The 13,517-nt window shown below is 36.0% G+C and overlaps 1 protein-coding gene across 2 annotated transcripts; it reads right to left on the bottom strand.

Annotated features, from left to right (window-relative positions):
- Positions 1 to 5,366: 5,366 nt before the first annotated feature.
- On the bottom strand, positions 5,367 to 7,434 carry LOC131156274 (agamous-like MADS-box protein AGL66). 2 transcript variants are annotated; one of them, XM_058109816.1, is made up of 8 exons: positions 7,224 to 7,434; positions 7,094 to 7,147; positions 6,953 to 6,971; positions 6,794 to 6,855; positions 6,063 to 6,162; positions 5,902 to 5,955; positions 5,757 to 5,827; positions 5,367 to 5,651 (listed from the first exon to the last, which is right to left on the bottom strand). In XM_058109816.1, the coding sequence occupies exons 1-8, from the start codon at positions 7,406 to 7,408 to the stop codon at positions 5,516 to 5,518; spliced, it is 681 nt and encodes a 226-aa protein (XP_057965799.1). In that variant the 5' UTR covers positions 7,409 to 7,434; the 3' UTR covers positions 5,367 to 5,515. The 2 variants fall into 2 exon arrangements, with proteins under 2 accessions (XP_057965799.1, XP_057965798.1); XM_058109815.1 differs by having other exon boundaries at positions 5,902 to 5,958.
- Between the last annotated feature and the right edge of the window lie 6,083 nt (positions 7,435 to 13,517).

Raw genomic sequence — 13,517 nt, forward strand, 5'->3', positions numbered from 1 at the left:
GCATCGTGAAAACTAAACTAAGTCATCCGAGTTCTAATAACATATAGTACATTTCATATACTGGTATATAACTATTTCATAATCATAATAATATCTAACATGTTAATATTTCATTAAATTTTGCATAACATACATAATAACGACATTTGAGCCAACATGTAGAAAAAGAAGTTAATGAACTACCTAGAGAATGGAAGTACATAAAGAATCATCCTATAGATCAAATTACAGGAGAGTCATCACGTGGAGTCACTACACGATCCTCACTTAGAAATATGATTAGTCATTTTGCTTTCTTATCACAAGAAGAACCTAAGAATGTGAGTGAAACAATTGAGGATGAATCATAAGTAATGTCTATGCAAGAAGAATTAAACTAATTTGAGAGAAATAAAGTCTGGTCATTAGTTCTTAGACCTGAGGATAAGACAGTTATTGGAACAAAATGGATACATAAGAACAAGAAAGATGAACATGGAATAGTTGTTCGAAATAAGGAAAGACTAGTAGCTCACGGATATAACCAGGAGGTAGGAATAGATTTTGAGGAAACCTTCGCACCTGTAGCTAGAAAGGAAGCCATTCTAATGTTGTTAGCTTAGCTAGTTTTAAGGATTTCAAACTGTATCAAATGAATGTCAAAAGCGCATTTTTAAATGGATACATAAGTGAAGAAGTATATGTAGAACAACCCCCGGGTTTTGAAAACTATAAGCATCCGAATCACGTTTATAGACTAACTAAAGCCCTTGTATGGTTTAATGCAAGCTCCTAGAGCTTGGTATGAAAGGCAAAGCAGTTTTCTACTGGAAAATAGATTTACTAGAGGAAAGATTGACACGACACTCTTCATAAAAGCTAAAAATGAGAATTTGCTCCAAGTACAAATACACGTAGATGATATCATATTTGGAGCAACAAATAAAGAGTTGTGCAATGAGTTTGCAAAGTGTATACAAAATAAATTTGAGATGAGCATGATAGGAGAACTTAACTTCTTCCTAGGACTTCAAATTAAAAAATAAAAACATGGAATCTTTATAAATCAATCGAAGTATATTAGAGCTAGACTTACTCAAAAGGTTTAATATGGAAGATGGTAAAATTCTAGGAACACCTATGAGTTCTTTCTTAAAATTAGACAAAGACGAACAAGGCATGCCAGTAGATGTTAAACTCTATCGTTGGATGATGGGCAACTTACTATATCTGACTGCCAGCAGGCCTGACATAATGTTTAGCGTATGTTTATGTGCAAGATTTTAGGCTGCACTTAAAGAGTCCCATTTATTAGCTATCAAAAGAATACTAGATACCTGATTGGAACAATTGAACTTGGATTATGGTATCCTAAGTATACCTCCTTTGATATTATTAGCTTTTCAGATGTTGATTTTGCCGGTAGTAAAGTGGATAGAAAAAGTACGAGTGACACTTGTCATTTCTTAGGACATTCTTTAGTATCTTGGTTTTCAAAGAAGCAAAATTCAGTTGCTCTTTCCATAGCCGAGGAAGAATATATAACGACTAGAAGTTGTTGTGCTCAAACGTTTTACATGAAACAACAACTTATGAATTTTAGATTACACTATGACACAGTTCCTATAAAATGCGACAATACGAGTACAATAAACATCTCAAAGAATCCTATATCACATTCACAAACTAAACACATAGAAATTAGACATCATTTTCTTCGTGACCATGTGCAAAAAGGAGATGTGACACTTGAGTTTGTATGCACAAATAAACAATGGGCAGACATATTCATGAAACCACTTCCAGAGAATAGGTTTATCCAAATTAGACGTGAATTAGGTCTTATGTATAGTCGAGAAGTTGCCTAGAGTTACATTCGACTACATAATTAAGGGGGAGCAACTTAAATTAAAATTAACATTTGGTTAAATTTTTCACATTTGGTATTACATTTAAAGAATGGTTATTGCATATTAATTTTTTATGGATACATGACACATGTTGATGCTCACATAAACTTTTGGACGTTAATGGACTGATTTGCTTATCCATGTCTATGTAAATTGAAATATTGTGTATGTTCACATTGAAATTTGATTCAACAACACAGATAAACCTTAGAAAGGGGGAGAAATAAATTGAGTAACACAGGAAGATATATTCCGCAGTACAATTTTGAAACATAGAGGTTGAAATGTATTTTGATTGCAAAGGTGTGATATATTTATGTCAGAACAATTTTTTTATATACCTTTTTGTTGATGTCAAAAGGGGGAGAAGTTAGTAAGAAAAAACATTTTTTTCTTTATATATTTTTTTCTCTTTTGAAATAAAGGGGAGAACGAAATAAACGGGGTGAAGTATATAGAAGTATATACTAGCAAAAATATTGCATATTCTACAATGTGTATGAACTTTATTGCGTGTAAACTATTATGTGATATTATTGAATTCTAAATTATGCATTATCATAGGAGGAGCCTTATTAGGCGTAACCCATTTTTGCTCGTGTGTTTGTCATTATCAAAAATGGGGAGATTATTGATTCTATGACTCCAATCATGTTTTGATAATGACAAATCACTTGATATTTGACTTGTGCAACTGAGTGTGTGAACATGATCATGATTTAGAATACACGAATAGTAAACTTAATATGGAAGCCACGAGGAACCTAAAGTACATATCACTTGACTCAATCCATGGAACTAGAGGAATAAAAGGGTGAAGAAGCAAGTTTCAAGTTCAAGATCTTCAATGGGAATGGGTATTTAGAATTGGATGTATTTACATATGTCATATGATATAATTCGAAGTTCAAATATTTCTTAGATTGACCTTAGGACTTATGCGTTTCATGAAAAATTCATTTACATTACTTTTAGGTTGAATTAATTTTTAGAGGCAAATTTTAGAGGCCTCGTTGACGAACCCCATGACCTCGTCGACGAATGCATGACGGTCACTCGACGATGAACAGGGTTGTCTCGTTGACGAAAAAATACCGAGAGCCTAAAAAGTTCAGACATTGCTCTCATCAATGAACTTATGGTATCGTCGACGAACAAGTGTTGTACACTCGTCGATGAACATACCCATTTGTCGACGAAGGTTGCGGCACAGAACTACGTTCTCAGCGCATATACGGATGAAAACCTTTATTGTTAAATGATCCAATAGCCAAGATTTAATCTAATAGCGAGAACACTATTTAAACATACCCTAAACCCTAGAGACACAAGAAGAAACACTTTTGAGAGACTAATCTTGTTATCTCATGCGAAGTGTGCCTCCATTCCAAAGACTTTGCCAACACTTTACTGCAATCATATTATTTGGGCAAATCATCTCAGTTTTTCTTTAAAAGAGCATTCATCTACACATCTTGCAAGCAATTCATAGTGATTGAGGTTTGATCAATAAGTGATTTATTTGTGGATTCAATATATATATCAAAGGTTTTTCATCTCTCAAACTCTTATATCTAATATTTTTATTGAGAAGAAAAATCCTTGTTTTAGTACTTGAAAAGTTTATTTGAGAAAGACTTTTGCTAAAGTTTGAATCTTTGCAAATATTCAAGTTTATATTTTACTCAAAGATTTCATCTTATGATATTATTGCAAATACTTTTGATAAGCAAATCCTAAGGATTCTAAAATACATAACCTTGAGAAATCTTGTTGAAAAATACTGACTTGTGTTCATATCTTTGAAGATATTTTATCATATTTATATCTATATACAAAGATCATATATTTGTTAATACACAAATATCATTGAAAACATCTTACACACTCATTGAGTTTCATGTTTTATCATATGATTATGTTCTAAGATTTATCTTGTACTCACTAGTTTGGTTAGAAGCATTTTGAGTTGTTACAGAAATTGTATTCATTATTTTTTATTCACGATTCGGGTTGTGAACCGGGGTTGAGGAGGAAGTTACGCCTCTTGTAAGCAAAAGATTGTAAGGGAAGCTCCGTCCCAGTTAAAGGAACGGATTTTTAGTAGAATCCTTGAGTGGATTGCTCAAGGCGAAGACGTAGGCTGAGGTAAGCCGAACCTCGTAAAAATCGAGTTTGCATCTCTCTTCTCTTAACTCTTTTTTTAATTTCCACTTGCATTTAAATTATCTGCTTATTGTGTATGTATTGAACATTTGGTACATTTGTGAGTAATTAGGTAAAATTGTATGCTTCATAAAGATACACATTAAATTGATTAATTGTGAAACATTGAGTTAGTTGTTAAGTAACTTACAAGTTTGTAATTGTTAGTTTTCAAAATTAGAACTTGAAGTGCTTAATTTTAAAAATATCCAATTCACCTCCTCTCTTGGGATAATACCGGAATTCACATGTACTTATGAGAAGAAAGACCAAACTCATCAAACGTGCCCTTGTGAAAACTACTAGTCTGGTAGGATCCACAAATGTGACTCCCTTCTTAGCACATAATAGCATGCAACTAATTGGGAGTTAATTTGACAATCACCCCCCAATTGGAAAATAAAAACTCATTTTTATTGAATTAGAATAAATCTTGAATACGTACAAAAACATAGTAGTAAAGTCACCGCAAAGCAGGCATCAACAATTCAAATACACAAACTACTTCCATACAAAATTTTATTGTAACATATGCTCGTAATATACATGACTTATAGTAAATTGCTAATGAAAGTTCATTATTGAAGTCTACATTAATTATATCGGTTTACTTCCCTCGTTCCCCTAATGAGATCTTACCTCTTAATTTTAATAAAATAGGAAAAACTTTATTTTAATAGTATAATAAAATATTATTAACAAAAAGAAATAATCACAAGGCGCTTTGACGTTTGCATGGCACATGCAAAAAACACTACTTCAACCAGCATTTTTTTTTTAGCTAAAAACACTATTTGGTGTAGCGTCTTTTATTGGTCATGTGTCACCCTTGCAATTATGCTGAGAGGGGACACATCAATTTTGGAAATAAAGTTCTATCCCAACTATTGTTAAATAATTTTAATTAAAATAAAATTAAAATTGGAAAAAACTCAAATCACTTGTCCTATGTTTTCAAGATTTATCAATTTCCCCGTATTCATGTCATATCGTGTCATGTCATATCCTAGTGCATATCTTATATTGACAATGATTTGTCGCTCGCCAAGTGTTTTCAGGTTTTGCCGATGCATCCCTCATTACCAAAGACTGCAATTAAATTGGAGCTTGGCCTTTCATTGATTGCAACACATGGAAAGAAGTGTTCCATATTCAATTTAACATGCAAAAGCTTTAGGAGTTCAAACAGGTTATGAGGCAATTACTATTATGCAAAACCACTCAGAAGAACTACTGCCAAAAATCTTGAAGAAACACCGGTGTCTGCTTGCATTGTCCAAAGAAAACCGCACAATTCATTAAGCAGCTAGCTACATCAGTCTAATTACTATAAATGAAAGTTCTGGAGATTCAAAGCTTGTAGAGACCTTGAAGAAACATGAAGGGATTAGATTAGATTACAACAATCTAATCACTGGATGTTAAAACCCTGCAGGAGCATGTGTTTGTCCACCACCCGCCATTAGGTTCCAATGGTTCTGCCTTTTCAAGTAGCCAAGGCTTAAATGAGGTCCTCCAGTTTCTCCCACCTGCTCTTCATCCCTTAAATATGAGTTCCTAAAGAATTAAACAGCAAACTTATATTGGTCATCACTCATAATACCATTTGTTTGAGTACTAAAATCTCTTTTCTTTCTGTAAACATGTGTGGTACTCAATTACCTCATCCCGTTAGAATCGACAGACTCTTCGGTCATCGAATCTGCTTCCTTTGTACTGTCAATCCCATGTACCTACCAATTCGCAACCCTAAATTCATTTGTACTAAATTCTGCTCAATCTCTATATGCATTTTCTTTGCTGTTACCTCAATGTTCTCTGCAGGTTTATGGGGCACAACCCGGCTACCAGTCAATTTTGCCTGCTAGAAGAAGAAGGTGACGAGTAAAGACTAGCTATTAAATTGATCTCGCTTTCGTATCGCCTGGGATTAGCAGAAAATTGAAGGGAACATGCTTATATACTTACTTTCAACTGTTCTATTTGGCGAATTGCTTCAATAATAGTTTGCTGGTACACTTGAGCTTCAAAAACAGACGTGATCTTCTCAAGTTCCGGATTGTAAAACCTAAAAATTATACAAGAATGGGTGTTATTTCTGTCCAGATGCCTGATACATGTAATTAGGGATTGTTGCATGCTAATCGGAGAGTGTGGGAAAGTAGGAAAAGGCAGTAAGTAAGATACTGACTTCATTTTTTCCTCAGTTACATGTTGTCTCTGAGTCAGTCTCTGGAGTGTTTCCTCAAGAGCCTAATTGGAGCTCCAAAAAGGTCAATGATTGCAGAGATATATATATATATATATATATATATATATATATATATTTCTAAAAAAAAAAATTAACACACACACACATCATGAAAGGATTCTGTTCAAAGCGGCACATGGTTCAAGTATTACCTCTATTCTGATCATTTTTGTTCAATCGCCATTGAATGATCATAATAAAGAAAAAAAAAGGTTCTCATCAGAAGATCATAGGCATCCAAAAAATAGACTCAAGACAGACAACCAATCTTTGTATACTTTGTGTTTGAGAAGGTGGGAGTGTGGGGTTGTATCTTTGTGCGTGTGTGTGTGTGTGTAATATATATATATATATATATATATATATATACAGAGAGAGAGAGAGAGAGAGAGAGAGAGAGAGAGAGAGAGAGAGAGAGAGAGAGAGAGAGAGAGAGAGAGAGACGAACTCTGCTAATTTTTCAATCATTTCTCCTTCATATTTGAGTTGTGTGAGGCTTTGGAATAGATACTGCAAATAATGGCATGATATGTTTAATATAAGTGCGTGTAAGCACATTTGCGCTCATTCATACACACACAGAAAGAATGAGTTTATTATTTATTACCTCTTCATTCCAAATAGCTCTGCATTTTTCAAAAGAATACCAAAAATCAAAAGAAAAAACAATGAAAAGTCGAAACAAACTCATTAATGAAGATGTTTAGTCCAAATCAAACAAGGCAAAAACAGGCAATTAAAGGCATACCCTCCTCGCAATTCTTCAGGCCGATCAATATAACGAAGAAAGATATCCTCAATCCTACAAAAACACAAAATCCAATCACATACATGTAACTCCTACAATGAAAATAGATTTTAACTTCTGGATCATCAACCTTCCATTGCTAGCAAAGGTAGTCAATCTACCACTTGGAGAAAACATGATCAGTCCAACATCAATGTCACACAACACTGATAGTTCAGTGGCCTTCTTCACAATCCCATCTTTGCGCTTTGAGTATGTCACTTGGCGAGAGGTTGGGTTCTCAATTTTCTTCATCACCAACTTTTTCCGACCCATGTTTGGTATGCGAGAAAAGAAGAGAAAGCATAGGAAAATTTAAGAATAGGGTTGATCTTGGTGTGAATTTATAGGTAGTAGAAAGAGGGGGAGATAGAATTTAGTGCCAAGCGTTGACTGTGCAAAAGGGAGCACAGCCCCACTGCTGTTGACAACCTGTCCAAAGTTCCTCCATGACTCTGTGGAAGCTTTTACATTTGATCTTCTTCCTTTTGGTGTTTGTTTTCGTCAGAAAATTAAAGTTATTGATCATATTGAGGTCTATTAATTACCGGACTTTTTAAAAAGTGTCTTTCATAACTATGTTTCTAAAAATTTAAAGTGAGTAACAGTACTATAATTGTAATGGGCGACCTAGGCTTTAAATGTACATTTTAATTAATAGGCTTTAAAACATTTTAATTAAGTTGGGTTCGCGTATTATGATTAGTTTCATAAGAAAAGTTGGAAACTTTTGGAGATCACTTGTATAGTTTTGGTTGCTAACATCATTATTTTGCACTTTAAAAATATGTCATATAATTGACGCAATGGATATCTAGCGTATTCTTACAAAAACAAAAAAACAAAAAAAATTTGTCGCGTAACCAATTGAATTTGACATATTACTTATTGCATGATACTTTCTAACAAATAAAATATTATTGTCATGTGTAATAAGCGCGATTTGACAACTATTCTTTCAGCATTGTTTATGATATAATCGAACGATTTTCAAGTTCAATTTTGGGGCTTGTTGAATAAATTAGTCAAATATGAACATGAATAGGTTCAATTTGTTTCGGCTCATGATGATTAGAAGCTTGACTGAGCTCATTTCGTAGGTTTGGATTAAACTTGATATGCCCCAAAAAGTACATTACCTATCATAAGTTCAGAAGAGACTAAGGTTTAGCATTGATGGGGGCAGTTACCACCCATGTCAATTGCTCAGCCAGAGCAATTGACGCTAGCGTCATAATGATCAAAGCAATCTACACCAATGCTGCAATAACTAGAGGGATTCACACCAACCATCATAAACACGCTCATAAATGACGAATCTCCTAAAGGCCAAACTTCGCCAATATAAAAGGGGAGCATTGCAAAGAGGTACGACATCTCTCATTAAAAAACTACTTTACTGTTACTTACAACCTCTCAAACCAATCCCTTACTTAGGCATTGGAGAGATTCCCCGGAGGACACCTCAGGTCCTCCAAGCCACTCTTATTTCATCCTTTTTTAGGTGATCGTGATTAGAAAGTTCATCAGAGGTCATTCAAAATTTTTATTCTGTAATAGTTGGCGCTGTATGTGGGAACGATTTTGAGAGGTTTCTTTCCTACTTCTGATCTTCGATCCTTGAAACATGACAATGTCCAACAATTCAAGTTCAGAGCCGGCTGTGGGTGATTGATCACCCTAGTCCATTCACTCCATACCTGGAGACCATTCTAATGTAATGAGGGGAGAATTCCTTACTTTCGAAAGGAGAATGGATGACATGTTCAACATGATTCTACAGAAAAAAGGGTTATGACAGACTTGTTCCCCACCATCAACCTAGATCGTGAGTCACAGGAAAAAATGGCAAACCTAAAGGAGAGCGATGAAAAAACCAATCCCGAGAAGAAGGTAGAAGATGCAAATAATGTGGGGATCAACGAACAACGATCGAACGAGCTAGAGGAGAGGATAAAAAAGATTGACCAAATAGAAAAGATGATGTTGAAGGCTCGCACCAATCCCTCTTGCGTGGAAGCCTCGTTGAAGTCTTCAAATCTACCCTTCACCAAAGAAGTGATGGACGTCTCATTGTTGAGTAAGTTCAAAATGTCTAGCTTCGAAAGGTATGAGGGTTCGTCCGACCCAGTCGACCACCTAGATTCTTTTAAGGTGTTAATGCAATTTCAAGGCGCACCAGATGCCATAATGTGTCGTGCATTTTCTGCCACCCTTAAAGGGAACGCCAGGGCATGGTATTGGACCCTGAAGCCTGAATCCATTGACTCTTTTCTGAAATGGAGCAACAATTTACTGGGCACTTCATCAACAGCCGTAGGATAGCAAATACCTCAGCTCATCTTATGAGTCTGGTCCAAGGAGAAAGGGAGATATTTAAAAAATTCATACATCACTTTGTCGCTGCTACCTTAGAGATTCGCAACTTGGATCAGGGAGTAGTATTGGCGGCCCTAACCATGGCCCTCCAACCTGGGGATTCTTGTCCTCAATGGGAAAGAAACTTCCAGTCAACATGGGAGAACTAATGGCACGGGAACAAAAGTATATCAATCTGGAGGAAGTGATGGACATAGGAGAGACCGAGCTGATTTGAAGAGAAAGAGCTCGAGGGATATGGCGGAGGCCTCTAAAATAAGGAAAAGGCCAAAAAGTAGCAAGCTACAAAGCAACCCTAAGGGGTTAGGACATAAAAGTAAGTTCGAGTCCTACACACCCCTAAACGCCACACGTACCAATGTCTTAATGAATATCAAAGAAAGAGGGTATGTCTCATGGCCCAAACCTATGCGCACACCATCGCATAAGCTGAACATGTCAATTCTATCAATTCCACAATGACCACATGCATGACACGGAGGAGTGCATTCACCTCAAGAATGAAATTGAGGCCCTCATAAAAAGGGGGTACCTATCGGGGTTTGTGAAAAAGGAACCACCAAATGGAAAGTCGTAAGCAGAAAAAACCTAAAGCGGAATGAAAAGGAGAACAAATTGTCGGGGAGATTACAGTAATCTTCAGTGGACTAGCAAGCAGAGGAGATAGTGGAGGTGCCCGAAAAAGGTATGGAAAAAAAATGGTGCTCCTGACGCAAGGGAGGGAGATGAATTACGATAAAAAAAGGTAAGAGGATGCTATCACCTTCACCAAAAAATATGAGGAGTATGTACAACAGCCTCATGATGATGCCCTGGTAGTATCATTGCTAGTGGCAAATTACAAAATAAGGAGAGTGTTGATAGACAACGGGAGTTCAGCCGACATACTCTTCTAGTCGGTGTTACACGAGATGAAAATTGGGAAAGAAAAGCTGAAACCAATCTCCACACCTTTGGTTGGGTTTGGAGGAGATGTGGTCCATACAATAGGTATGATAACACTCCTTTTGACGATAAGGACATCTCCACAGCAAATCACCCTGATGGTAGACTTCTTGGTGGTCGATCGCCCCTTAATTTACAATATCATATTAGGCCCCAACGCTTAATACAACCAAGGCCATAACTTCTACCTACCACTTGAAGATGAAATTCCCTACCTCACACGTGGTTGGGGTAGTCAAAGGGGACCATACAACGTCTCAAAACTGCTATGTAATGGCGTTGAAAGGGAAGGCTGAGACACAGGGGACTCTAGCTATTTAGGGTTTGGAGGAAAGAAGATGATAAGCACATGGAACGTTGATATTTATAAATTTCAATTCATTACATTGTATGCTTCAAAAGAAAAATTACAAAAGTGTTGAAAATGAAAATTACAAAAGCAATAAAACTCCATGCTTGGTCCCTCTAGTCACCTGCTTTGCTACCTTCTTGACCCTCCTCTTCAATCTCTTCAGTCTTGTCCATTTCCTCCCTCTACTATGGACTTTCATTGCCATAACCATATGAGTAGACGCCAGCTAGAGAAAGATCAAGATGCATCTTCCTAACCTGCTCTCGACACCTATGAAAGCCTTCTTGGTACTTCTGAGAAGTGTTGAGGATAAACCTCTTAGAGTTCTAGTAGTCCAATATTGCGGTGCTCATGGCACTAGGGACCTCTTCATTCCGAATCCTCGCGATCTCCTCTTAAAGAGACTTCTCCTGACAAATAGCATCGGCTCGAGCTTTGTGCAGCTCATTTTGCGCAACAACATACTTCTCCTTCAACTCCATAGAGATCCAGTACATCTCAGCGTCCTTTTCCTCCATATACAGGGACGTAGCTACCATTTGAGAATAATGTCAACGTAGAATATTGTGGTGAGCAGCAAAAATAAACTTATAAGTTAAATCAGCAAGGAAACCTAGTAAGCAGTGTGTCGAAGGCTAGCCGACAGATTCTCAAGAAGAGTCATCTTCAGTTATAGGGCATCCTCAAAATGTATCGCGCGCCGAAAGGCAGGATCAAAACCATGAAATCTGTGACGCCCCAACCACGAAATCTCCCCAATTAATATGTTGGTGGCCAAAATTAGAACCCAAGGATATTTTTTGTTCATCAATCGGCGTAGGTTTTCCCGAGAAAATTGAGGAGAGAGAGAGAGTTTGAGAAGAGAGAGAGACGAGAGAGATGGTGAGAGAGAGAGAGTTGGAGTGAGCATAGAGAGAGGCGAGGGGCGTCTCAGGATTCTAATTGAAATCCTGAAGCTTCTTTAAGCTTCAAGATAATTTACTTATATATATATATATATAATTTAATTAATAATTATTAATTAATTTTATTAAATTTCTTTTTTTGGAATCACAACATCCGAACTCAGGAAGCCGCATACCCGCAAACAATTGGCTCGGATGAGTTGTTGCTACAACAACACCAGCTCGGCAAGCCCTACACATGTCAAATTTGGCTCGAAAAAGTTGATATCCTAGCCAAATCAGCTCATCGAGCTGTACACTCGTCAGGTCAGTTCGAATAAGCCGATTGCTCACCAAATTTGGCTCGGCAAGTCTTAAGCCAAATATAAGGAGATAGTTCCCATAATCTTTAAAAAAAAAAAAAAAGGAGGAGGGACATGACAACTTTCGAACTTTAGAAACAAGCTTTAAAAATTCGAAACTGAAGGGGGGGGGGGGAACTAATATACCCCAAAAAGTATATCACCAATCATAAGTCAAAAGGAGACTAAGGTCCTGCATTGATGAGGGCAGTTACCATCCAAGTCAATTTCTCGGCTAGAACAATTGACACCAGCACCATAATGATCAGAGCGATCTACGCCAACGTTGCAATATCAGGAGAATTTCACGCCAAGCTTCATAAAAACACTTATAAATGGTGAATCTCTTAAGGGTCAAACTTCGCCAATATAAAAGGAGAGCACTGCAAAGAGGTATGACATCTCTCTTTAAAAAACTACTTTACTTGTTACTTGCAACCTCTCAAACCAATCCCTTACTTAGGCATCAGAGAGATTCACCAGAGTACACCCCGGGTCCTCCAAGTCATTCTTATTTCATCCATTTTTAGGTGATTGTGATCGAAAAGTTCATCAAAAGTCATTCGATATTTTTATTCCGCAGAAAAACTTTTTTGTGGCCTTGTTCAATAAGGGTGAGTTAGGATTAATAAAATGTATGGACTTAAAAGTAAGGTTTGTTTAGGTTGTTTAGTGATAGGATCCGCGTCCAAGGGCAATAAGTTAGGGTAAAAAATTTTAAGATAATATTAGTAAGAGCCTCTATGCATTTTTGGTCTAATGAAACCCTAAGAGTCTGTCACTTCTCATAATGAAAGTGACTAAAAGAACCAAATTGCTTGTGAACATCTTAATAGTTCAGTTAGGTAATAGATTGTGATCTTGTTCATTTATATAATGAACAAATTTGAAGAAGAATATGATTTGAGTTTGGGTAAAACTTGAACTCAATTAAAATTTTAATGAATAAGTTTGAGTATGGTAAATCTTGACTTGGTTGGGCTTGTTTACAATCTTAATTAAACAAATCTTGATTACGAAATAATGAATTAGGGTTAATATTATTTTATTATATAAATTTGCTTGATCAAATAAAGCTAAAGCAAATAATACTTTAGTAAAGTTGAGTCGAAATTATTACATTTGATGGTTGAATCCATAAGACATAAGGGTCAATCACTCTTTAAGAGAGAATTTAATGGAGATATAAAAGTATATCTTAATTATGTTGAATACATACTAAGAAGATCCTGACATATGAGGACAAATTTAATTTCAATATTGTGGTTTATCTTTTTTTGGAAAAAACTATAAGCCTCAATAAACCAAAGTGAGAATATTTATTCAAAATGGAGCCAAAATATTATTACACTGCTGATTAATTGAATTTAATAAAGGGTATACATCCTCATCTCATCTAATTTGATATTGTAGGCATGAAAATGCATTGAATTATTTGGGTTTAATAAGTTGTTGTCAGTAAA

Source organism: Malania oleifera, chromosome 5, assembly GCF_029873635.1.
Source record: "Malania oleifera isolate guangnan ecotype guangnan chromosome 5, ASM2987363v1, whole genome shotgun sequence".
Classification (NCBI taxonomy): Eukaryota; Viridiplantae; Streptophyta; class Magnoliopsida; order Santalales; family Ximeniaceae; genus Malania; species Malania oleifera.